The 26,870-nt window shown below is 50.5% G+C and overlaps 1 protein-coding gene and 1 long non-coding RNA gene across 2 annotated transcripts; one reads left to right on the forward strand and one right to left on the reverse strand.

The window, feature by feature from the left end:
- Nucleotides 1-5,850: 5,850 nt before the first annotated feature.
- ALOXE3 (arachidonate epidermal lipoxygenase 3) lies at nt 5,851-26,555 on the reverse strand. Its single transcript, XM_020869131.2, has 15 exons — nt 26,394-26,555; nt 25,592-25,796; nt 24,392-24,473; nt 23,742-23,861; nt 23,310-23,435; nt 20,484-20,587; nt 19,789-19,961; nt 18,897-19,040; nt 18,587-18,790; nt 18,417-18,503; nt 17,727-17,896; nt 17,034-17,155; nt 11,904-12,004; nt 11,172-11,342; nt 5,851-6,746 (listed from the first exon to the last, which is right to left on the reverse strand). The coding sequence occupies exons 1-15, from the start codon at nt 26,538-26,540 to the stop codon at nt 6,567-6,569; spliced, it is 2,136 nt and encodes a 711-aa protein (XP_020724790.2). The 5' UTR covers nt 26,541-26,555; the 3' UTR covers nt 5,851-6,566.
- Nucleotides 6,643-21,427, forward strand: LOC110121818 (uncharacterized). The gene is made up of 4 exons (XR_002309049.2): nt 6,643-6,728; nt 7,756-7,813; nt 19,807-19,911; nt 21,188-21,427. It is a non-coding gene; the product is annotated as an uncharacterized lncRNA (long non-coding RNA).
- Nucleotides 26,556-26,870: the final 315 nt, after the last annotated feature.

Raw genomic sequence — 26,870 nt, forward strand, 5'->3', positions numbered from 1 at the left:
ATTCTTATGAAAGTCAGACCAGTGAGTAGCTCTGGGATAAGAGTACAGACATCAACCCCTCACACTGCCTCCTACTCCAGATCAAGCAGATCAAGCCTGGTGGTGGCAACTTCTCACCTTCGGGACAATGACATCATCCTTTCACGTGGCCCCCAGGGCCCCCTTCATGGATCTCATCCCCCACCACATCCCCCTTTTCTCTCTTCTTTCTAGGACTAGGTGCCTCTCCTTCAGTCACCAGCGGACACTATGGAGCCCCCTCCTGTGTTCCCTACAATGCATTTATATATTTATTTTTGGCTGCTCTGGGTCTTTGTTGCTTTCTCTAGTTCAGTGAGTGGCTGTTGCTCTTTGTTTCAGTACACAGGCTTCTCATTTCAGTGACTTCTCTTGTTGCAGAGCATGGGCTCTAGGACTCCGGGCTTCAGTAATTGCAGCACACAGGCTCAGGAGTGGTGGCACTCAGGCTTACTTGCCCTGTGGCATGTGGGGATCTCCTCACACCAGGAGTCTTTTGAAACTATGTCCCCTGATTCTCAACCACTGAACCACCAGGAAATTCCCCTCCAATATATTTTTAGGGCTTCACAAAACAAATCCCTGCTTTCCTTCCTGGAGCTTACATTCTAGTAAAGGAAACAGACAATTTTACCTAATAGCCAGGTGAATCAAGTACTATGCTAAAGAGTGATAAGAGCTGAAGAGAAACTATAAAGTAGGGAAAGATAATAAAGTGTAAAAGACTACACTTTAGCTATAGAGTAGCCAGACATCAGGACTTCCCTGGTGGCTCAGTGGTAAAGAATCCACCTGCCAATGCAGGAGATGTAGGTTCAATCCCTGGTTGGGAAGATCCCCTGGAGAAGGAAATGGCAACCCACTCCAGCACAGTCAGTTCAATCGCTCAGTCGTGTCTGACGCTTTACCACACCATGGACTACAGCACACCAGGCCTCCTTGTCTTATCACCAACTCCCAGAGTTTACTCAAACTCATGTCCATTGAGTTGGTAATGCCATCCAACCATCTTATCCTCTGTCGTCCCCTTCTCCTCCTGCCTTCAATCTTTCCCAGCATCAGGGTCTTTTCCAATGAGTCAGTTCTTCCCATCAGGTGGCCAAAGTACTGGAGTTTCAGCTTCAACATCAGTCCTTCCAATGAATATTCAGGACTGATTTCCTTTAGGATGGACTGGTTGGATCTCCTTGTAGTCCAAGGGACTCTCAAGGGTCTTCTCCAACATCACAGTTCAAAAGCATCAATTCTTCAGTGCTCAGCTTTCTTTATAGTCCAACTCTCACATCCATACATGACCACTGGAAAAACCATAGCCTTGACAAGACGGACTTTTGTTGGCAAAGTAATGTCTCTGCTTTTTAATATGCTATCTAGGTTGGTCATACCTTTCCTTCCAAGGAGTAAGCATCTTTTAATTTCATGGCTGCAGTCACCATCTGCAGTGATTTTGGAGCCCAGAAAAATAAAATCTGCCACTGTTTCCACTGTTTCCCCATCTATTTGCCATGAAGTGATGGGACCAGATGCCATGATCTTAGTTTTCTGAATGTTGAGCTTTAAGCCAACTTTTTCACTCTCCTCTTTCACTTTCATCAAGAGGCTCTTTAGTTCTTCACTTTCTGCCATAAGGGTGGTGTCATATGCATATCTGAGGTTATTGATATTTCTATCAGAAATCTTGATTCCATTTTGTGCTTCATCCAGCCCAGGGTTTCTCATGATGTACTCTGCATGTAAGTTAAATAAGCAGGGTGACAATATACAGCCTTTAACGTACTCCTTTTCCTATTTGGAACCAGTCTGTTGTTCCATGTCCAATTCTAACTGTTGCTTCCTGACCTGCATACAGATTTCTCAAGAGGCAGGTCAGGTGGTCTGGTATTCCCATCTCCAGCACATGGGATCTCGAAAGAGTCAGACAGGATTAAACAACAGCCAAGCAAGAGCTCTTTGAGAAGGGGGCTTTTGAGTAAAGATATAATGTGAAAGCAGCTCTTCCCAACCACAGGGACTTTGCACACACTGTTCCCTCTTAGGCCTAGTTAATGCTTCCTCTTCCTTTAGATTGTAGCTTGATAATTGCTTCATCAAGAAAGGCCAAGTTTAGGGAGGTTCAAGAGGGAGGGGACATGTATATATGTATTGCTGATTTATATTGATGTGTGGCAGAAACCAACACAACACTGTAAAGCAATTATCCTCCAATCAAAAATAAATAAATTAAAAAGAAAGACCAAATTTAACTCTTAATGGCTCCTAGAGCACTGTAGTTAACATCTTAGATGAATATCTGTCTTTTCCACTAGAGTAGAATGTCTATAATTTGGTTTTCTCCCAACCTCCAGGCACAATAGCTAGTACCTGGGAGACTCTCAAACTATGGGTTAGTGATACGGACAAGATCAGGGGTGGGAACTGAATCAAGAATGGGGTTAGAATTAGTGTGAAGATTCAGAAAGGATGAGGTGAGGGGTAGAAAGTGATGTGAAGCAGGGGGACTGGTTAAGGGGATGGAGGCAGGACGAGGAAGAGCCTGGGGATGAAGGTCATGTGCCGGTGCTCTGTGACTGGCAGGGCTATCTCATTTGCCTGGGCACAGTACCTGTCAGGCCCGCCCTCCTGGGCTCTACTCAGCCACCATGATGACTCTTGGATGATGCTAGGAACCTGATGATTCAAATATGCATCTTAAGATGCGAACTCTAAGCAAAATTTCCCATTCACCTGCCTTCTAGCTACTCCTCTTCCCTTGAGACTGTGCCCCCAGGGGGCTGCTAAGGCTCCTTGAGGGGTAGGGCCACGGACGGGGAATTGAGGCTCAGGGGCTTAGGATGCCAAGTCCTAAAGGAGCAGGTGTAAGCAGCCCAGCCTTAACTTTCTAATCCAGCGGTACAGTAATGTCACTCTGTGGGGCGTGGAAGGAGGCAGGGGCCCCCAGGCAGCCAGGAGGGTAACCTGGGAAGGGACATGGGGGGAACGGGGAGGGAACTGATGGTGTAGAAGAGTTTGGGTGTCATACAAACCTGAGGGATCTACCACCATTCTCCAAATCACAATCCACTACCAACAGGTCTCCCCCAGCCAGTTCCTCGGTCCCCAAAAAAGCAGGAGTGGTGGCTCTGGGTTTGATCAGGGCTCAAGTCTAGAGTGGGAATTCAGTTCTTAAGGGAACCAGATGAAGATGGGGATGGTGGGGATACAGACATGGCCAGGGACCTGGAAGGGATTAGGCATAAGGAGATAGATGGGGCACTCCCTAGTTACAACCAAAATGAGGATGCATGACTCTGGGTAGGTGCTCATTGGGCTGAAGAACTGGTTCTCCTTGACCAGGGCTGGACCCAGGGAGCAGAAGAGGCCCCTGGGAAGGATGCAAGCTCACTGAGTTGGCTCACAATGAGCCACCCACACAGGAAGCCGAGCCCTCTCTGCTGGGGCACCCCCTACCGCCTTACCCCACCCTGAGCCCTGCAAGGTAGAGGAGCAACCCTGGGAGCCCCACCCCCCCCAAGACAGAGGGAAAAAAATCAAGTCAGGTCACATCCCTACTTTAAGCCAGAACTTAAAACCGTTTTGCCCTTAGAATCAAATCCAAAGACTTAACTGCAGACTGTAGGATCATGCATGACCCAGCTTCTGTCCCCTCCCTGGGGTCACCTATTCCAGCCGCTCTGGCCTTGAACACACACCCTTCAGGACCCTTGCAGTTCCCTGACCACCACACCTAGTGCCCCTTGACCCAGGCATGCTAACCCACCACCAGGTTTCATCTCCTGACTGCTTTCACAACCATCTAAAAGGATTTATTTGTTTATGTGCTGTTTGTCTGCCCCACAAGCCAGCTGAAGTAGGGGTCATGCCAGGGGAATTCACAGCCACACCCCCCACAGAGTGTCTAGGGAGACAGGAGCCACGAGGGAAGCAAATCCTAGAACATTCATGCTGGAAGGGACTTTCCTGGTCTTCCCATCCCTCCCATTTATCTGACACATCTGGGCCACTGAGGCTGAGGGACTTGCTCAAACCCAGCTGGTGAAAGAGGGCTGGATGCTTCCCCTAATAACATACCAGCTGCCCTTCAGACTGATGGAAAAGCACAAAGGGTCCAGAGTGCAAGGTGGGGGGCCGCCGCCTGTCTGACGAAACAGGAGCTTTACATGGGCCCCCTCCCTACATCCTGTCCCCAGAGGTGTTCGCCCACACAAAATCCTACATGTAGTCAGGTGTGTCTCCGCAATAAATCTCACTCCAAGCTGGCTTTCTGGGGAACCAGATTCCAATGACCCTCCCTGGTCCCACCCTCTCCAGCTCAGGGCATTTTTCAGATGAGGCATGTCTTCTAATGCTAATTTTGGTGCAGACCAAGTAGCATCCATCCTCGTGGAAAGACAAGCTGCCTGTGACTTCCCTGGTGGTCCAGGGACTAAGACTCTGTGTTCCTAATGTGGGGCTTGGATTCGATCCCTGGTTAGGGAACTAGATCCCACAAACTGCCACGTAGATCTACAATTCCGCATGCTGCAACTAAGACCTGGCACAGCCACACACACAAAAAAATCATCTGACTGTGCCCTGATACCATTCCACTGTATCTTGGTCCTACTGTTCTAAGTCAAAGCCCAGTTTTAAGAGGTAGGCACACCCAGCCTTTGCCACAGTCCTTCTGGCCACAAGGTGGCGACGTTGGGTATTTCTCATTCTTTGATTTTATTCAAAGGTGAACAAAATCTGGTGAGACAACCCCAAACACACCTCTTCATGCACAAGGCCATGGGGATCCTCTTCTCCCAGCATCACAGGTGCAGGGAGTAAAAATTCAGTCTTTGGAAGAGCCAAATGCTGCCCCACACGCACTCCCCAAAGACACTGTGACTCTGGCCAGAAAGAGACTGTGACCAGGATTTGGTCAGGTGCAGAATTTGACTCAGGAGGCAGAAGAGGTGAGGGGGGCTAGACGTGAAGTCTAGGGAAGCAGGAATATGGAGAAAAAAATTATAGGCTATTTATGGACACGACTGAGTGACTGAACTGAACTGATGTATTTTATTAACTTTTTATTTTATATTGCAATAACAGCCAGTTAACAATGTTGTGATAGTTTCAGGTACACAGCAAAATCACTCAGCCATACCTAATACCTGTTTTTTGTTATCAACCCCTTGAGTCTAGTGGAGAAGGCAATGGCACTCCAGCGCTCTTGCCTGGAAAATGCCATGGACGGAGGAGCCTGGTGGGCTGCAGTCCACAGGGTCGCTAAACCCACTCCACTGTTCCTGCCTGGAGAATCCCAGGGATGGGAGACGCTGGTGGGCTTCCGTCTATGCGGTCACACAGAGTCAGACTCAACTGAAGCGACTTAGCAGCAGCAGCAGCAGCAGCTTGAGTCTAGATACTCTTTCACCTCCTGATGGATGACACACTCTGTCCGGGAGGTGAAGGAATGTAGGGCCTGGCTAGGTAATGGGTTGAGCTTGGAGGCTTCCTGTCTCCAGAGCAGCTATGCTAGGGACTCATTGTGGCTCCTTCTTTCTCTAATCTCTGAATACCCCACCTATGTACATACACACAGGTACAAAAAGAAAAATGAAATGGGAGCCAAGTATACAGATTTTGGGGCTTCCCAGCAGTTGCTAGGGGTAAAGAACCAGCCTGCCAATGCAGGAAATGTAAGAAACATGGGTTCAGTTCCTGGGTGGAGAGGATCTCCTGGAGGAGGGCATGGCAACCCACTAGTATTCTCTAGTATTGTTACTTAGAGAATCCCCATGGACAGAGGAGCCTGGTCGGCTACAGTTCATAGGGTCCCAAAGAGTCAGACACAACTGAAGCGACTTAGCATGCATACTAATTTTTATTGAAGTTTCTGGGCTTAAGGACAGAAAGTGGGTGGTGGATGATAGTTGGGATAGGAAAGAGTTGGAGAGAGACTCCACACTCACACACTCAAGCCAGGGAACTTGGTGCTGAGAACTACAGTTAGAGGTACAGGTAAGCTGGGCTCTAATTCTAATCCTCTCCCTAAAGATGCAGGGGTCAAAGTGGACCACACGCAGATCCAGAGCACACATCCTTCCTTGTCCAGTTTCCAGGTTCTGCCAAAGGAGAAGTTGGATTGGGTTGGTCCTAGGATGGGAGGAAGGTGGAAACAAAGAGGTGAAGTAGGAGAAAGTATTTTGGAATGAGAGAGGACTGGGGAGGCGGGTTCAGAGTCCCAAGCTGGGCTTGATGGGAGGAGGTAGGTTTTTCATAGAAGATGGGGAATAGGTAGGCTTTCACAGGAGGCTGCCCGAAGGAGGACATGGGATGATGGAGATCCTTCCTTTCGAAGGGCCTGTTGTGCGTTTGACTTCAGTCAGCAGATTCTCACCGCGGACACTCCCGGACTGGTCCCTCACAGTTCAGGGCCCAGTTCATGTGATGCTAGAACCATCGTGGGTGCAAAACGCGTCGAGAAAGTGCAGGCTGATCAAGAACAAGGACAGAGAGGACTGGAGGATCCTGAGAAGCTGGCCCGCCTCACGCTAGCGCTAGCGGTTAAGAGGAGGGGGTTAAATGGAAACGCTGTTCTCAATGAGGGGAGGATCCAGGTAGGCGTAGGGCAGCGCCAGGCCCCGGTTCCGCTCCCGGATGTCTCGCGAGATCTGAGCCAGGCGGTTTTGGAAGACAGCGATGCTCCGGCGCGGGGCCTCCTCTGTAAAGTGCTTGTCCGGGTAGGTGCCCAGGGGCCGCTGGGAGAAAATCAGGTGTGGGGTCAGGATGATGTTGAGGGCCATATTTGTCAACAAATGCAGTCAAGGTGGCTTCTAAAGGCAGGCGTCACCCAGCCACGGCCACTGTAAACGCAAACCCTTGAAACCCCGGAACCACCATTCCAGCCACCTGCGCAGAGCAGCCCACCGATCCCTAAAAAGGTCCCTTCCTGTGCCTGGGCCACTGCTTTATGAATGAAACATAACCACGTCCGTAACACTACTGAAATCAACATAAACATCCTACCAGATATGCCCAAGAATACACAAAAGGCAACCCCTGAAGACAATCAGTTCTGAGGCGTCTCCCAGTCAGCCACCGTTGCCAGTGTCATCATACACTCATGCTTTCCAGCCTAGCCAACCTCTATTCAGAAATAGCGCAAAGAACTGAAGTCAGTCCCACCCTGCGGCAGAACAGGACTGCCCTTCTGGTCTTGACCACAGTACACAACCAGTTCACCATCAGGGTTCCTGGATCCAACCTCTTAACCAGCACACACTGCTCACATAATAAAAGTGTTGCCAACAATCCTGATGTTTAAAAAATTCTTTGCCTTGTTTTATTGCACCAGCAGAGCCTCTTGAAACTGTTAAATCACAGCCTTGTTTTCTCCTCTCTGACTTTAATGACCTATATTGTTTCAACATAAGGCCAGTGTTTTCTTTTCTGAAATATCAAAACTCCATAAGGGAGTTTCATCTTATACTGAGTTTTTATTAGTGATGGCTATTCTCATTTATCAAACACTTTTTCAGCATGTATTGATTGAGATGATTACATGGTGTGTCTCTTTACTGATGTAATGATGGATATTATTAGATTTCATCAGGCTGAACCAACCTTTCATTCCTAAGTTAAACTATACTTCATCATGATGAATTATTGTTTTACTATATACTATTGGCTTTCATTGACTAATGATATATTTTTAAGATTGTTGTAGCTAAGTGGAATGAGTTTATAATTTTATTTTCTTAATTACAGTGGACATGTTGCAAGGGCTTTACATGGACCATCACAACAGGACAATCCAGTAAGACAGGTACTTCATCATTCCCACTTTACAGATCAAGAAACTGAGGCTTAGAGAGGCCTGACTACATATCCAAGGTCACATAGGTGGGAAATGTGGATCTGGGACTAGAACCCTCTACCTGGGACTCACTTCTCTTTTCTTAAGAGCACTGCCCTTGCCAGGCACTGGTATCAGGGTTACCAGTAAAATGATTTAGGAAGCTTCTACTTTTTTATATACTTTCAAGAAGTGTGAATGATTTAGGAATTGTTCCTTGAAGGTTTAATAAAATCTCCCTTTACAAGGAGAGGGATCAGATCCTTTACAACCCTTTTCATTTATGTATGGTTTTCACCTCTTCTGGTATTTTGGGTTTTTTTGTTTGCTTTGGGTTTTTCAAGTTTTCCTAAAAATTTTACTTATTTCATCTAGGTTTCCAAATTTGTTTGCATAAAACTATAAGTAGTATTTTCTTCTAATTTTTCCATTCTTCACATACCTTTTCTATTCCTGATGTTGTACATTTATGTTAATGTTTTTCTTGATTTGAATTATCTCTGGTTTCTTTATTGGTCTTTTCAAAGAATCAGTTTTATGTCTTATTTACCAGATCAATATCTAATTTCTGAAACTATAGTGTCACTATTGATAAAGCAAAGCACAGAAATATGAATGACTGGGTTCAGTGCCTAATTACTAGCTGTGACCTTGGGCAAACTGCTTGGTGTCTCTGAACCTCATTTTTCTCCCTTGTAAAATGGAGCTACCATTTATTGAACACTTATATGCCAGTCACTATATTAAGCCTTTTAAATATAGCTACTTATTTATTTTGTATCTTGAAATAGTGCACATAAGATACCTGATTTAATGACTGACACATGATAGATCCTCAGGAAGTGATAGGTGCTATATATTATTGTTGTTTTCATTATGACTTTCCTGGTTAGGTTTCCCACTGGCTTATGAGAAAGGGAACTCTCCACCCTCATCCTCTTGTGTACTCCTCCCTTTCCAGTGTGATTTTGTGACTTATAATAAGAAAAATATATTTGGTTTTGTGTTTCTAGCACAGAGCTCTTAATGCCCTTATAACTTCATAGTGATAGAGTGTTAAAGGTGTCTTTTGTTATTCAAAATAAGCCCTTTTCAACCCCACCTGAGTTTCTGTTAACCAGGACTTCTGGAAATTCCCTGGGGTTGGAGGCTGGTTGCCAGAGGGATCAACCTTGTGATTAGGTTAGAACTTGCAGTCTCACCCCCCAGCCTCTGGAGAGGGGGGAGGAACTGAAGGTTGAATTAATCCCCAGTGGCCAATAATTTAATCAATCATGTCTAGGTAATGAAGCCTCCGTAAAAATCCCTCATGTACGAGTTTGGAGAGCTTCCAGGTTGACACCCATGTGGAGGTGCTGGGAGAGAGCCTAGAGAGGCATGGGAACTCCACGCCCTTTCCCACACTCCTCGCTCTCTGGAGTGCCTCCATCTGGTCATTGTTGAGTTGTGTCCTTTCAGCATGAGCCAGTCATCTAGTAAGTAAATATTTTCCTGAGCTCTGTGAGCTGTTCTCAGCAAATGATCAAAACTGAGGAGGGGTTGGTCAGAAACTCAGATGATAAGCTGGAACTTGCAGTTGTCACCTGAAGGGGGTGAGGCGGGTGGAGTGGAGGAGCAGTTTTGTGGGACTGAGTCCTTTACCTGTGAGATCTGACACCTCTCCAGGGGGACAGTGTCAGAATTGAGCTCAATTAGAGGACAGTTGTTAGATTTCATCAGGGGCTTCCCTGTTGGCCTAGACCCACATTGACACCCATGTGGATGTGCTGGGAGAATCTGCCTGCAGTGCGGGAGACCCGGGTTGGGAAGATCCCCTGGAGAAGGGAATGGCAACCCACTCCTGTATTCTTGCCTGGAGAATCCCCATGGACAGTGGAGCCTGGTGGGCTACAGTACATGGGGTCGCAAAGAGTCAGACACGACTGAGGAACTAGCATAGAGGACACCCAACTGATGCTGAAGAACTGCTTGGTGTGGGAACCACCCCTACACATTTGGTGGCTGGAAATATTGAGGGAGAGTATTGAGAGTAGTAATGTAGTGTTGTGTGAGTAGACAAAAAAACAAAACAAAACAGTGTTTTTCCTTTGCAATGACTGAAATGTATGTCTCCAAATCCTTGGGAAGTGAGACCAGAGAGGAGCAGCATCTGGGGACTAGTTCCTGCATTCCCAGGTGATGAGATGATAAGTTGAATCTTGTTAGGGAAATAAAATATTCGTGCCAAATGGAGTCAAGCGTGAGAAATGAGGATATCACCGCAGAGAGCTTGGGGACAAGACCAAGAGGGCAGAGGCATGACTGATGACCCAGTGTGTAAATGAAGATAATGGTAACTGGTGATTCAAGGGCTGCTCCCCTGGCCTGGCCTAATAGCCTCCTTGCTGTTGGTCCTGCCTCTAAAATTACCCTTCCCATCCATCTGCATAGCCACAGAAGCGCCCTTGCAAAAACACAAATTCAGCCATGTCACCCCAGGCTTAAACCCTTCAATGGTTCCCATTTGTCTTTTGAACAAATAATTGCAGCCATACTGGGCTGTTTATGCTCCTGCAAATGCACCAACAGACTCTCACCTTCACTTTGCTTCACTTGGTAAAGTCCTTCCCTCTGCTTAGAAACTAACCCTGCCCCTCTTTTGTCTGCCCAATACCTCCCTGCCCCAAAGGTTTTATCTTAGATGTCACTTCCTCCAAGGCCTCTTCCCAGGTTTGCCTGGGCTTCATTGGGTTCCGTGAGGCCCCATCCTTACCTCTGTCACTGGGCTGTAAGCTTATGTACAACATCAAGGTTCATATCTGCCCACCAGTATCTGGCACTTGGCAGGTGCTCAAGAAGTAAGGACTGAATGGAGGAATTCATGAATGATTCCTACAACACTGTGGTGCTCTTTTCTCTTTCCCTGTGTGTCTCCTCAAGTAGATCGTAGGATTCTTGCAGGCAGAAAGTTCTCACTCGTTGTTATGTTCCTGGTGCCCAGCACTGTGTTGACATATGGGAGGGATCTGGCAGATGTCTGGGTGAATGGATGAGTGACTGATGGGTGAGTAAGTGGTTGGATGGACAGATGGACGGATAGGTGGATAGACTGGTTAAACTGGTGAATTAGATGGAAGTTGTGACCCAGCCACTAAACTGGTATTTGCTTCAGTTTGTCTCTGGGGCCCAACTATCATTTCCTGAAGAAACTGAAGAACTCAAGGCAACTCAGCATAAATGTCAGATGTTGGCTCCCAAACTCCCTTGGACAGCCACCACCACCTCCACTACCCAGGCCCTGCAAATTCCCCCCAGCCCCAGACACCCCACCACCACCACCACCACTCACCTGATCCTTGGGCTCTTGGCTGACCAACCAGAAGAGGAGAATGTTATTACAAGTGGTATTCACTTCCGGGAGGGTGTCCAGGAAACTCTTCAGGGTGGTGGTCCCCTTGGTCTGTGGTGGGGGCTGCCTCATGGATGACGGGGCATTGGGCATCCAGGCTCCAAAGTCATGCTGTGGAGACCCCCCAACCCCAACTGAGTCAGTTGACCAGAAAAGAAGGACCATCTCCCTCCTCAACATCCCTGTTCCTGCCCCTACCATCCTAGATCTTGCAGTTGGGAAATAAGGGGGGCTTTAAAAGGGAAGCAAGGAAGAGGGTGGCAGGAACCTGGGTCACCCCTTGTTATCCCCCTACCCAGTGTTCCAGGACTCGGTGGCATGAGTTACCCAGGAGGGAGGAGGACCCAGAATAAAGAGGTCACCCGAGAAATGAGCCTTGGGTTGGCCTGCTGCTCCACCTGGCCTCATCCTGTCCACAACTGGAGCCCCTCAGTGCTACTCCCTCCACAACCCAACTTGAGTCACCATTACGAGCTTGGAGCTCTACTCCAGTCATCATTCAGCCCCAGTGCTGCCCTCCACCCAGTCACCACTCCAACCCCAGCCCTATCCATAAACCCATCACAGCCTTGACCCTCCCATGCTCTCAGCCCGAACTCTGGCCTCACATCCACTGCTGAGACTAATCCTACGTGGCCCAATGTCCCCCAGGCCCGCCCTCTGCAGCCTCACCTGCCCACTGTTGACAGCGGCATGTTGGGCAGAGCAGTTGAAGATGATTGCAGTGAGGAATTTCACCAGCTCTCCCTGGGTGCACAGCTGGCGTGGGAAGCCTAAGAGTGAGGGGAAGGGAAGAGGGTGTGGATGGAAGGGACCAGATTCCTGAGGGCAGCTCAGGACTGGGGCTCGCTGCAGGAGGAGAGAGAGCAATGCAGACTAAACATGTGGCTGCCACCATCTTTAGACTAGTATTGGGATTGGGCTGAGGTTAAGGATAGGGCTTCCCAGGCAGCTCAGTGGTCAAGAATCCTCCTACCAATGCAGGAGATGAGGGTTTGGTCCCTGAGTCAGGAAGATCCTGTGGAGGAGGAAATGGCCACCCACTCCAGTATTCTTGCCTGAAAAAATCCTATGGACAGAGGAGCCTGGTGGGCTACAGTCCATGGGGTCGCAAACAGTTGGACACAACTTAGTGACTGATCATCACACCAGGTTACAGATGGTCATCACCATGGTGTGGTCTCTGAAGCGGGGGACTGGGATAGGGCTAGAAAATGCCGAGCCAGCAGAGGTCACAGCAGAAGAGCCAGGTTCAAGGGAACAGCACTTCTGTCTGCAGCTTGTTTTAGTACATAATCATAGAATTCTACCCAATTCACCAAGATTTGCCTAAGCACCCAGGAGCAGATCATCTCATCCGCTGTTGGGTTTAGTGGCAGAGACAGATGGTCAGAGAAGGTGCTGCTTATAAGCCCACAATGATGGAAGCAGAGGAAGGTTTAAGGCCAGGGCTCAGCCCTTTGAGGAGATGGCAGGTTCAGCAACGGGGCTGGGTGGTCAGAGGAGGCTTTCCTGGAGGAAGAGAAGGGGCCTCCCTGGGTAGAATAATGCGGTGAGCTTCAAACGGATAAAAAAAAAGAGGCAGGCATTTTCAGGCTCAGCCCTTGGTTGTCTTTTCTCTGATCTCACTGGTCTCATCCAAGACTGTGGCCTTCACCACCTCTCACTGGCTGATGATTCCCAAGTTCACATCACCCCTACACACTGGACTTGCTGGTGGGTATAAATCTGCAGCTGCTAGCTGACACCTCTGCCTGAGTGTCTATGAGGCGTCTCAGACCTGACACTTGCCAGACCTCAAGCTTGACTTCCTACCTTGCACATTACTGAAACCTGTCCCCTGTGGCCACCAGTGGGCCCACTTCAGCGCTCTCCATTCAGTTGCTCCAGCCAAAATCTGTGCACTCGCTCCCCTTCTTATCTCCCACCGAACATGTCAGCAAAGTCTTGCAGAAGCCACCCTCGTGCCATCAGCTCCAGTCTCCACACCACCCCTTCTCCATCGGATGGATGGATGAATCTGACTGCTTCCACCCTTGCCTCTGACAGTTTGTTCTCCACATAATAGCCAGATCAAGTGATCCTTCAGAATAGTAAATCCAGTTATACCACCCCTACCTAAAATGCGTTAAGGGCTTCCCACCTCACTTACCTCACCATGGCCCTACTTAAACTGGTTCTTATTCCTTCTCTGTCTTCATTCCCTTCCCTATTTTTCTCCCTCTCACCTACTCTACTCAGCTACACAGGTCTGCTGATTTCTTAAACCTGCCTGCACGCTCCCACCTGAGGTCTCTGCACTGACTCCGCCTCTGTCCCTACACTCTTGCCCCAGTTATCCACAGAACTAGCTCTCTCCGTTCCATCAGTCTCTAGCAGACAGCACCTCCTAAAAGAGACCTTCCCTGACCTCCTAACTGAAGTAATCTCCCTACCTCGACCTGCTGTATCCCCTGATGCTGTTTTGTTTTTCTTTTTAACCACTTGACATATTTGCTAGTTTATTTATTTATTTATTTTATTTGCTAGTTTATTATCCATATCTCCCCACAAGAATGTTAAGCTTCGTGAAGGCCAGGATTTTTGCCTGTCATGTTCACTGCCAAACCCCAGCACCTGAAACAATACTTAATAAGTATTAACAGTATTTAATAAATATTACTGGTTGAATGAAGTGAATGCACGAGAGGGTAGGAAGCCAGAGTGGTCAGGCACAAAGTCAGAAGCAAGGTGAGGGGACAGGGAGGGGACTTAATTGGATGTGAGGCTACAGCACTTTGCTAGGCAGGGTGGTGTCTGGGGACTATTTCAGGGGATTACTGGGGCGGTGGCCCTGCCGAATTGGCATCAGGTGAGTAGCAGAGAAGCTGGGAGGGGTGGGATAGGTTGAGAGGCAGCTGCCACTGTTGCAGGAGTAGTGAGAGGACTGACTAGGGTGGTGACAGTGGGAAATGATGGGGACAATAGCATTAGCCACTTAACTGGATTTCGGGAGAGAGGAAGACATCAGGGAACGTGAGTCAAGATGGCTCCAAGGCTTGGAGTCAGGATGACAGCTGTGAAAGAGGCTGTCGCAACAGAGCAGACGGAGAGGCTGGAAGGAAGGACTGGGTATCCGTCTGCCTGGGAGTGTGTGGGGACTTTCCGAATGTGCCGCTCATGGTGGATAGAATAAAAAAGCAAAGTCAGACGACATATGGGAATTCTTCTATAGCGCATATTATTTTTTCCCTTTGAAATGTGGAAGCCAGAGGCATGCTGAGGTTAATGAATGAGTGTATTTTACCTGAAAACATGAGTGTAGTATAAGTTTGTGCCGGTTGGAAGAGATGTTTGTCAATCTGAAGAAAGTCCTGATGTATCAAATCAGAGACAAATTGAATAAAGAAAGACAAGATAGTTGATCCCACTCTGTGTCTTGAATAGGAAACAGATAACCCTGAAGAGAAAAACAGCTGCCCCTGGAGGAGAAGCAGTCAGGATCAGGATGCTCCCTGATTAACAGTAGGTTTGCAAAGCACAGGGAGGGGCTGCTCTTCAAAGGATCCAAGAGAGGTCTGGCTGTCACCACCTTAACCCAGAAATCACGCTTGGCCTCACTAATAGATAGCCTGACATCGCACACCTCCCAGTATGATGCAATGCAGAGAACACAGTATCACTGGAGAACATTCTTGCCCCAGACATTTAACCTTTAGATACTACTTCCAGTTGACAGACAACACAGTGGGTAGAGGAATGACTACGTGGGGAAGCAATTAGATAAGTTCGGAAGGCAAGACATTCTGCAGAACAGCTAGTTCTTAGCCTTTCCATAGCTCTTGTCAGATGTTTATGTGATTTTAAAAAGGGCAGAGGGCGGCTGACCTAAAGTAAAAGAGACTTTAGAGTCAAAATGAACACATATGTCATTTGGTCCTTGACTGGCTCCAGAATCAACGGGATCAACTGAGGGAGAATGGGACAAGTAAGAGGGTAATGTTGGAGATTACTTGTCAATTTTGTTAAATGTGATGCCAGCATTGTGATTGTGTAGAAAATTTGAGATGCATATTAATTAGGTAAAATGTGAAATATGTATAAATAAACAAAAGCAACAACTTAATCAATTATGGCAAGATGTTAGGAACTGTATCAAGGTGGTGAGTAAACTGCATCTAGGTGGATAAAAGTAGAGTATCATATTCTCTACTTTTGTTTGAAAAAAAAAAGCTGGAACTTCCCTAGTGGTCCAGTGGTTAAGACTCCACACTTTCAATGCAGGGGGTACAGTTTCAATCCCTGATCAAGGAAATAAGATTCCCGAGGGACTAGGCAAAAAAAAAAAAAAAAAATGCTTTGGAGCCCACTACAGGTAAAGCGTCTGTCTACAAAGCGGGAGACCCAGGTTCGATCTCTGGGTGGGGATGATCTCCTGGAGAAGGAAATGGCAACCCACTCCAGTATTCTTGCCTGGAAAATCCCATGGACGGAGCCTGGTGGGCTACAGTCCATGGGGTCACAGAGTCAGACACGACTGAGTGACTTCACCTCACTTCACTTCACAGGTAGGACTACAACAGCTGTTCATTCTGTTCCCTGGTGACCTGAGACCACACCTCCTCCCCAGGTTTCCCCAGGCAGGAATTGCTCTGGGTGGCCACCAGAAGTGCTGAGTCAGCTAAAAGTTACATCCCCTGCTAAGAAAAGATATCCCAGGCAGTGAGAGTCTCCCTCCCTCCGGCTGGGGGAACTAGAGGCTGGACATTTGTAGCACTTTGAGACTTGCATTTTCTTCCACTCACCCAGATAGAGATGCCTTGTCTGCACTTTACAGTGCCTGAAATACAGACTGTCATACACTGGCACCAGGGAGGTAGGCTGTGAAGAGTAGCAATGGCATGTATAACCCAAATGAGGCCAGAAGTCCTTCTACAGAGCATGACTTGTAATTTTCATGTGCTGGTCTCAAGAGTGACAGTGAGGCAGCCAACAAGGAAAGTTTCCTCAGGGAATGGGGAAGGGGGGATTTCCAAGTCTGGAATCAGCTACAGAGGAGAAACAGGAGAAAGGATCATTCTGTTAGGGAGGGGTAGAGCAAGAGGAGACAGAGACCCAGGACAAACCAGAGCTGGAATCAGGATCAGGAAGCGGCAGAAGCCCTGAAAGAAAGAGGAGGTCAGAAAGTCACACCCTCCCTGGAGCAAAGGGAAGACTTTAAGGAGGGGAGGGCAGTCGGGGGCATCTGCTTGCACTTAGGTTAAGCAAAGGAGGCCTAAGAGGACTGGTGTCGGCTGGGTCTCAGAAGCCTCTCAGGCAGTGTCAAAAGAGAGGGGAAAGCCAGGGACAGGTGACAGGTGTCAGTAAGGAGGAATCGGGCAGCAGCTGCACCAAGCTACTCCATGAAAAAGCCACAAGTGAGACAGGTTGGTGGCTGGAGGGGCCACCTGGCAGGATAGGCATAAGAGGGTATGACAGAGAGTTCCAGAATCCTTAGTGCTGGAGGCTGGAGATGGCTTCTACCACAAAGCGACACATCCCCAGATCTCAGCAAGTGAAGGTGAATGGGTGGCAGAGGTCAAGCAGGGACCATGTAGTGGCTGAAAGCAAGGACTCCAGAGATGCTGGGAGCTGGCTCTGGACCCTGCTTTTGCCACTAACTGCCAGTGTGGCCTTCTCTATGCCTGTGCCTTATCTATTCAGTGGGGCTAATGATGGCATGTGCTTCAAAGGCTGCTCAGTGAATAAGAACTGGGGGCCTGGTGGGGCCAAGGGGGACAGCGGGTCATTGAGTCTGTGGTTGGGGGGACGGGGAGGGGATACCTGAGCTTTCCCGGCCCAGGAACGCCTGAGCAAAAATCTCTCCGACCCAGGCCTGCAGCTCTGAATCCTGCTGCACAGACGCGTCACTGGTGTAATAGTAGCCCACAATTTCTGAGACGAAGCTGCAGAAAAAAGATGTCCCTGCTCCAGCAGTGACCCTGGGTTCAGGCTGGCCCCCAAATCAAGGCCCAAGGCTGCTCAGGCTAGTGAGAGCTAGCTGCCCAGAGTCCACTGCGAGTCCATGGAGGTTCAGTGGGGAACCCCATATTCAGTTGGAACTACAGTGCCCAAGCTTCCCTCAAATCTCACCTCTACTCCAGAGTCATGGTTGCTGAGGAGAGCCTGACATGAGGCCTCCCCTCCCCACCTGGGAGAAAGGAAGACCTGTCCACCTGGAGGCCCCACCAACACCGAGCTGTTGCCTCTGCCCTGACCTCTCAGGACTCCATGTCCTTCCCGTCCTCTGCCACATTCACACACAGCCCAGGCCCTCCCCAGCCCAGAGCTACCTGCCATTTCATGAGGAACCCCAACCCCCAACTCTCACCCTTGCAGTGCCCCGTGCTGGGTTCAAAACACCGGAAACCCCCAAGCACCAAGTGCCCCAGCCTACATGAGCACATGGATCCACACTGTCCCCTTGGCCAGGAGGCCCTGGTGGGGCCAGATTGGCCACAGGCCCCAAGCCCACACCTCTCAATAGCTGCCCAGATCTTCAGGCCGTCATCTCGGTAATGGTAGTTGGGGATATCTAGGACACCGCGGGCCCGCAGGCTGTCCGGAAGGCAGAAATTGGTGTAGGTGAAGTGGGCCAGACCGGTGCTCATGAGGTAGAGGAGGCCCTGCCTCCCAATGGACGTGACCTGAGGACACAACACAGCTGGTCACCGCGACCGGCCTAACCCCCACCCCAGAGATGGGACTAGAAACTCAGTAGAGGGAATTTTCCAGTTAATCAAGCATCCAAGACCAAGCATTAAACACCCATAAGGGCAGGACGTGGGCTGCACAGGCTGCAGCCTTACTGCCTGCGTAGGAGTTAATCCTTAGGTGTTTGGTAACTAGAAGAATGAACTGAATCCCGGGCGAGCCGGGAGGGGAGCGCCAACTCGGGGTCAGCGGACAGGTGTGCTCAGGCTGGGGTGCCTTGCCCACCTCCAGGAGCCTTTGGAGTCGGAGCCTGATGAGGAGGGGCGGGTGGAGTGGATTGGAGGGAGGGATACGAGGTTGGGGGCAGGTAGGAGACTTGTGGAGAGGGGCGGGGCTTGTGGAAAGGGGTGGGCCGGGAATGGGGAAAGGGATTGGCGGTCCCACAGGGTTTGTGGGCGGGGCAAGGTGCCCTCGGGGGCGGAGCCCCGGGGAAGGGCTGGGTAGAGGCCGCACCTTGTCCACAAGGCCCTCAGGGTTGAGCAGCGTAGCACGGGCGATGGTGTTCACCTGCAATGTGTAGCGAGTGTGGGGAAGCAGAAGCTGCGAGTGGGATGAAGTCACAAGAACCGAAGGTCAGGGAGAAGGCCACTGTGGCCCTCCCCCCACCCAAGGGTCACCCAGACCTTGTAGATAGGATGGCAGAGAGGCAGCTGACGCAGCGTGGCCATGGCGAAGGCCTCGCACAGCAAATGTGTGCACAAAAAGTGCGTGTTGTTCTCGTGCACTAGGAACTCAGAGTTGCGCACCCATGTCTTCGCCAGCAGCCAGTCCCAGTCGGTGTCAGTGGGCAGGAAGATGGGGCTGTCGGGCCCAGGGGTCTGGCAGAGCTGCATCGAGGAATAAGAGGGTGAGGCTTTAAACTGATAGGTGCCCCCTGAGGCCGCGTTCCCCGAAGCCTGGTCCACACCCCCTCAAAGCCGGCCGCAGACTCACCTGGATGGCCAAGGGCACCAGGGCCCCCTGGGGGTTGAGCCACAACAGGCAGAGCGGGGCAGCCACATACTGGGGGCGGCCGTTTATGCAGTGGACAGGGACCTCCTCCAGGATCCAGTAGTCCGCTAGGAAGATGTTGCCCCTCTGGGGAAGTTGCACAGAGCCTTAGAGTGCCCTCCGCACCCGGCTCTGCTTCCCTCTCTGTCCTCTGTCCACTCCCACTCCAGCCTGGGCCTCAGTGACGCTTGGTGCCTCCACTAAAGGCCAGTGTTGGGAACCTCAGCCTTCCCAGCATGTCCGGAATGAGGTCCAGCTGAATCCTTCCTTGTGCAACCTCTCACCTGGCTTCCCAGCCTCTTGGACAAGCCAGCATCCTCTCCTCTTCTCCCCATCCCTGGTCCTTCCTCTTCTCTCAACTCAGATGACTTGAGTGTATTCAATATCAATAAAATCAACACAGGAAGAGAATTTGCCAACCACAACTCCAGCCTTCTGGAGGATGCCTGAGAGCTTGACTGGGTCAAGATCAGAGACTGGGTGGGTCATCATCTTCTCCCACACCCGCAGAGTTCCTAGTTCTCCAAGATTGTCCTTGCTCTGTCTAGTGGTATTGCCTTTGGCCTGTCCTAAAATGGCTTTCTTTGGGCCTCAGCACCTGGGATCTTGGAGGCCCCAGAACAGGGGCAGGGCATCCTCCTCCAAGCTGTCACATTCATGCATACCAGTTCGCCAGGCCCCATCTCATGCCTCAAGCCTGAGGCCCATCTGCACCTTACCCATAACTGTTCTGCTTAAAAGGTGCCGGGCTGGGGATGAGGCCTGCAGGCTGGATGCAGCCATCCCACCCGTACCCTCCACACCCGTCCCTTCTCCCTACTGGCAGCTTACCCACCTCTAACTCTGTCTGCAGGCAGGTGCCTGGTCCCAGTGAGGGAGCCACCATGTCGCTGGTGATCGGCAGCTTGCTGGGCAAGCTGGAGAGGCAGTGGAGCATGACTGGGTTGACGCCATTCAGGTACTGGTACCCGAAGAACTGGTCTTCACACCAGTGCTCTCTGACATACTCTGGGGGACGAGAGGGGGCCAGTTGGGCTGAAATCACTTCACTAGATCCTGCTCAGCCCAGCACTTTGCTCATCACTATGGTTTAACCTTTCCTCCCAGCAGTCCTATGAGTAGGTGTAATTTATACCTTCAGTTTAACATGGGACTCTAAGAGGCAGAGTGACTCGCTACTCGCTTAGTTGGGTGGCAGACACAAACATATGTCTGGCCCCAAAGTCCAAACCTCTTGATGGCAGGGGTAGGGGAAGAGAGATGAGTGCACCTGACCAGGATCAGGACTCCCTAAGTGACCCTTGACCCCCGCTCCATCCCCACTTGCCTATTCTTGTCCCCACCCAGAGGAAGGAGAGATGGGTTCCTGAGGGGAGTCTGGGAGAGTGCCCCCAGTGAAGTCAGGAGCCCTGCCCACTGGAACCCCACAGCCCCTCTGCAACTAGAATTCAGCTTTCTCCCAGCATGAGGCAGAGGAGCCTGAGTACAGGGTCCAGTGGAGAATGGACCTCTCCTCCTGGCTCTGCACACCTGAAGTGAGGGTCTTGTGGCAACGCATGATATTCCGGATGTCATCCAGCTTTTTCCAGGAGCCCTTGCGGTCCAGCAACCCTCGAAGCTTCATGCCCAAGGATCTGTGGGAGGGGAAATGGGGCTGGGGGCTGAGGGCTGCCATGGGCACTGTGCCCCCAGCCTAGAGCCCTGGAGGAATTTGACAAGGTCAAAGACCAGAGCAGAGGTGCCTAACGGTCCACGTGGGAGACAAGTCTAGAGGCTAGTTGAGGCTTTGTAAGGGTACTCCACATGTGTGCGCAAAGATGGCACACATAGTGCAGACCAGTTATCTTCATTGGTGTTTCATCATGCTTTCTCCAAGCTCTCATCTTATCATAGACCTTCACTGGCTCCCCTCTGCCCACATGACGAAGCCCTAGCTGCTCAGGCTGCCCTGGCAACTCCCCACCAGCTGATTTCTACAACCTTTCTAGCTTTTTTCCCCACCGTGTGCACTTACCAAGGCCCACCACAGCCTTCTTATTAAACATAGCCAGAGATATACTTTGTACACTGAACTGGTAAAAATGGGCTTGCCAGCCTGCAGGCCATACTTTTCACTTTGTGGATGTTGGTACTGAGTTTTTGGTGGTTTTTTTTTTTTTACAATGAGCATGTATTACTTGATAATCAGAAGAAAAAAAATGCTTGAAATGAAGTCTGCTTTCTCCCCTGTCCAGGGCTTGTTAAGCTGTGCCTCTCCTAGAGAACCATCTCCTACATCTCCACCTCATATCAAGCCTACATGTTCTTCTGTGTGCATCTTAGATGCAAAGTCCTTCATGAAGCATTGTCTGATCACCCCCCCAAACACACACCTTGGTGTATCTTTCAAAAAATACCCACTACTTCTTTCGTTATATTGTGAACCCTTCATTATGTCACTACTCAAATAAACTCCTCTTATACTGTGGGCTCCTTATGGCCAGGACTGGGCTGTGTTGCCCTGACATACCCAGTTTGTAATAATCACTCACTAGCTAGGCCAAGTCAAATGGAAGGGAATGGAACGGAGGACAGGCAGGTTTGTGGCAGTCGGTCAGTAAAGTAAGCTGTGGAAGGAGGCGGATGTGTCATAAAGAGTGTGGGCACCTGGAGAAGGCATGGGGGCAAGGGGGCAATAGTGACCTGACAAGCCCAGGGACAGGTTCCTACGTGCTCAGTAAGGAGCCACTCACTCCTTCCGCGAGCGTGTGCTGAGTGGCTGCCTGCTAAGAACCTAGGGGATGGGGAAAACTCAACAGGAGTATGGTCATTAAAGCAGAGGCTGAGGAGGCAAGAGAGGACAAAGAAAAGGACTTCCTTTTCCAAGGCCTGCCACTCACATCCTTTAGGGCACCCTGCAGTCACGCCACACTAAAGCCCAGTGACTCCCTCTCCTCCATAAATGACCAGAGGCTGCCAAATGCCAACTCCTCTTCCCACTGGACCTTCTCTGAGCCCCATACCGGCAGTCCACATGGTCTCCTGGGCCCTCCCCTGCCTCGACCCACATTTCCATCTGGGGACCAGCTCAGGTGATGCTAGCTACTGAGACTCTCCTTAGTCCTGCCGGGGCCTCTCAGCAGGTCCTTGTCCTGAAGCCCAAGCCCCCTTGTGTCTGCCTGTGGACACACTCAAGCTCCATACCCCTCCTCACCCCTACATCCCCTCCCACTAGTTCTTCTCCAGAAGAACAGCTGTGGCACTGAAGCCCAGAACATGAGGATCCAGCTCCTTGCCGTGGCCTCCTCTGGGCCTCCTGATGCAGCAGGTAGCAGGTGGCTGAGCCCCATAGAAGGACCTGGGTCTGCCCAGGACCCACCCATTCCCCATCTCCTTTCTTCTCTCCCAGCCCAAAGCTTCAATCCCATATGTCTCCCAGCAACCACCTCCCGACCCCTGCTCCTGTCAGGACCAGATGTCAACTGGACCCCCTTCAGCCATATCACACTCAGAACCTCAGACTTGAGCTGCCCATGACCCCACCAATATTAATTAACTGCCTTGCACATACATCTCCCCAGGGGAGCCCGTGAGTCCATCACAACCAAGACTGTATCCTAATACTACAACTTTTTATGCTGGATATTAGCTTTTTTTTTTTTTTTTTTTTTGGCTACACTGGGCAGCCTTCAAGATCTTAGTTTCCTGACAGGAATCAAACCTGTGCCCCCTGCAGGGGAAGCATAGAGTCTTAACCACTGAACCACCAGGGACGTTCCCTGGATGTTAGCTCTCTAAAGTCTTCCCCCACACCTATGAAGTCGGTATGAATATTATTGTCGTAAATGAGAAAACCGTTTAGAGGCTATGTGAAAATCAAGGTCATAAAGCTACAAAGTATTGGCCAGGAAATTGAACCTGAAGTGTCCTGACCACCTCCTTAAATCTTTTTTTTTTTTTCCCCATTTATTTTTATTAGTTGGAGGCTAATTACTTTACATCATTACAGTAGTTTTTGTCATACATTGAAATGAATTAGCCCTCCTTAAATCTTAAAGACTGGCCCTCTCCTGCTCAGCCTGGTCCCACCAGCAGTGACTGGGACCGTGCTCTCCTCAGAGTAAGTGCTCAATTAATTCTATTGGTTTGAGGACTGGAAAGAGAAGGAGAGTTTAAGAGCAAAGAGGTGATGATGGGGAGCTAGAGAAGAGTTGCTTAAAAAGAGAGTGGAGATGGGGCGGGGCAGGGGGAGGTGAAGGAGAGACTGGGGGTGGGTGGATGGAGGGGAGACAGGGGCAGAGATGTGGATGTGATCCATCAAAGGGACAGGGGCAGAAGGGCGAGGGAGCAGGAGTGCGGAGATGGCAGTGGCCTCACGCGGGGATGGCGTTGAAGAGCAGCGAGGTCGTCTTGGTGGCGGAATAGCGGATATTGGGCTCCATGTGCAGCAAGGAGGGGATGTCAATTTTCATGGGGAAGCCAGGCAGGTACCGATTCCCACTGCTGGGGAGCAGGGAAGCAGAAGGGCAGAAACCAATCAGAGGGACCTGCAGCCCATTCCCCTTTATTCCTCCCCTCTCTCCTCCCAGAGAGTCCCCAGGCCTCTGCTCACTCCAGGCACCTCCCCTGCCCTTTCCTCTCCTCTCTGCCAGACTGCTGGGGCCATCCCCACCCATTCTGCTCCAGACACTTGAATTAAACTGCATCTGTCACAGACCATGACTCCCAAGCTGCCCAGCCCGGTCCTCACAGCAGACCCTTCACTTCATGCCCTTCCAGCTTCTTCCCCAACTCTCAGTGCCTTCTCACCTGTCACCTGGGCCTGCACAAGGCGCTGTCTTGGTCAAGGCAAATTTCTTATCTGACTCCATCTCCTCAAAGCTGCTGACATCTATAATGCGGGGAAAGCCAGGGGCGTAGACTTTCCAGCTTCCAAGGGAAAGAGATTGAAGTGGCAAGTGAAGCTTAGGGTAAACAGAAGCCTTAGCTTTTAAAGACACAACTTTAAATTAAAATTCCCAGAAACCACCCACTGTCTGAGCAGGTATGGTTGTTTTTTTCCCTAAAGACACTGGGCTTCAGATCTGGGTAGCATTTGAGGATGGCATGAATATCCAAACTGGTTTAGAGTTGGGTTTGTGTTGAGATCAAGATCATGCTCGTTTGGGGGTGAGGCTCAGGATGGGCTGAAGTTGGTCAATCCTAAGGTCATGTCTGGTATCTGGGTCACATCAAGGACAGCTGGGGGTTGAGTGTGGATCCATTGATGGTCTTGGGGACAATTATCAGTACTGGTGTTGTGGGCCTGGACTCAGGGTCAGCATTAGATTGAGGTTTAAATGAGGGTGGTGATCAGAGTTGGGCCCCCAAAGTTGGAACTGAGGTTAGAGTTAGTAACAGTCTGATTAAGGATCAGGTCAGAGTAAGATGGGAAGGAAGTCAAATTAGGCCACCCTCACCGGTAGCATTCCTGTCGGGCCTGGAGTTCCCGTTTCCTGTGATCCAGAAGGAGGGGAAGGGAGTCCTGACAAATAGTTCTTGCTGTGGGTAATGAAGATTACTCATTGGTAAGTCTCTTTTCAAATGACACCTCCTCCAGCATGCCTTTCCTGAACCCCCCAACCCTTGAACCCAATCCCTCAGGGACACAGTTGTCCCCCATTCTTTGTGCATTCATCAGTAGAAAGGGTTTGGGACACCCTTAACCCCAGATTATAACAACTCCCTAATTGTTTGCATGTGTGTCTCCTTTTCAAGACTACAAACTCCTTGGGAGCAAAAGTCACATGGTATTCATTTTTTGTATTCCCCGCATCCAGCATGGTGCCTGGCACCATGCACAAAATGCACGCTTGCCACAGGACTGGTGAACAAACATGTTTTGTGAAGTGACGGGTGGATGTGTTGTGGTGACAGATAGGGGTTTGGAGTGCAGCCTGTGAGGAACTCAGTGTCAGCAAGGGTAATGTTCACTCAGCTCACCTGACCTGACATCATCTCTCAGCCCTAAGATTCGTCTCCACACTCAGACTCACCCTAGTCTTGCCAGTCTCAGGAGATGTGTGTGTGGGGGCAGGGGGTGTGTGTGGCCAGAGGCTGAAATAGCTTCAGTCCAGCATCCTTCAAAGCCCCCCACCCAAATTCAAGAAAGAACCTGAACAGCACCTCACAGAACTTCATCCACAGCAGGAAAGCCAGTACTAGTGGGCCAGGGTCTGTCCAGTTAAATTCTGTAAACATTCAGGGCTTCTCCCAAGTTAAAATTCAGTAACTCCACTTGCAGATTAACTCCTCTCAGAGGAATTGACTCTGGGGAGGGAGCAGGGTGACAGTGGTGAGCATACTGCCATCTCTGTGTGTTTCTGTGCATGTGACTCTGAGTGGTATGAGTGTATGTGAGAGTGCACACCTAGACTGAGTGTGTCTCCAGAGGGGTACATACTGCCCAGAAAGTGCCTGCATTTCAGGGTGTTCAAGGCTTGAATTTTCAGAAAGCACCTACTTGGGATCCCTGAGTTGCAGTTACCCTAACTCCAGCCCTACTCTTTACGCCCTGGGCTCTGTGAGAGCCACCCCCCACACACACCCCCACCACCTCTGCTGTGCCTGGTCCCAGCAGATGCTTCTGAAGCCCAGGCCAGCCCCTGCCTCTGCCACACCTGTTCCTGGTCGAAGCTCGATGGTGCAGTAGCCCTCCATCCACTGGTAGCAGGGGAAGTGGGAAAGGGTACCATCGGGGGCAGTGACGCAGATGCAGCTGCAGTACCAGGAGTCCTGGGGGAAGAACGCATAGCGCTCTTTGTGGAGCCGCAGCATTAAGAGCTCACCCAGCTCCTCTGAACAGCGCACCTTATACTTCTGCACCTAGGGTGGGGGCAAGAGAGCAAGCCGGTGAGAGGCAAGGAACAGCCAAAGTTGTCCTGCACCTTGAAAAGTGCACCTACACCTGCGCCTTCTACACCTCTGCCTCCCCTGACATGTGCACTCAAGCTGGCTGTACCCCATGCAGTGCCTTGGCGTGAATTTACAAAAAGGTATCCTTCATCTGGCAGAAGCTGCTGCAGGAGCCCTGTGTGAACAGGGTGCATTCTGGCTCTCCCGAGCCTCCTTCGAGCCCCCACCTGATGTCGGCCACCCACCAACAGAGGCAGGTAGACTCCTCTGGAGAAGAGGAAACCCAAGCTCAGAAGGGGCAAGCAGCTTCCCCAAAGCCCACCTTCAGTTATTGGAGAAGGAGCTAGGAAGTCAGTGGAATTCTCTGGAGCCCCTGTCCAGGGCTCCTCCTTCACAGCCCTGCCTGGGTAGGGTTTATGATTCCCAGGAAAGGCAGGGACCAGAAAGGGGACCATCCTGAGCTCTGCAGGATTTGATGAGCCTTGAGGGGAAAGATCCTCCCCTCCTTCAGGATTCCCTGCACCTGGTGGCCCTCAGGGCCGCCGCCTCCCTCTCTCCTCTACTCACCGATCCAGAGGCGAAGTCCCTGCCCATGCGATCCAGTCGCTGCTTGGGGCTTTCACCACATGTGCCCACCAGTGTGACAAAAATGTTGTCCAGTGTGCCAGCCATCAGGTAGGGACCAGTGGTCACACACACGCGGTACAGGGCCATGGTGGGAGAGAAGGGATGCCCCAGCAGCTGGCCTGGAGGAGGTCAGCCACAGACCAGGCAGGGCTGAGCTCCTGCTGCTGAACCGCAGGCCCTGGTGGGCAGGATGGGCCTTTGAGGGAAAGCCCAGCTCTCTCTGGGATGCTCTAGGGCCCACTCGCTGGCTCTCTGTCTCTAGAAGCACTCTGTCCTTGCTAGCTGCGGGCTGGCTCTTCCCGCCCACAGCCTTTCTCCCTACTAGTTGCTTGTTCGCCTCTGGCAAAACCGGTCCCTCTGACTGGCAGGACCAGGTTCACCCAGATAGCTATCAGGAGCCCAGGTCCTACTGGGAAG

This window comes from Odocoileus virginianus, chromosome 17 (assembly GCF_023699985.2).
Source record: "Odocoileus virginianus isolate 20LAN1187 ecotype Illinois chromosome 17, Ovbor_1.2, whole genome shotgun sequence".
Taxonomy (NCBI): domain Eukaryota; kingdom Metazoa; phylum Chordata; class Mammalia; order Artiodactyla; family Cervidae; genus Odocoileus; species Odocoileus virginianus.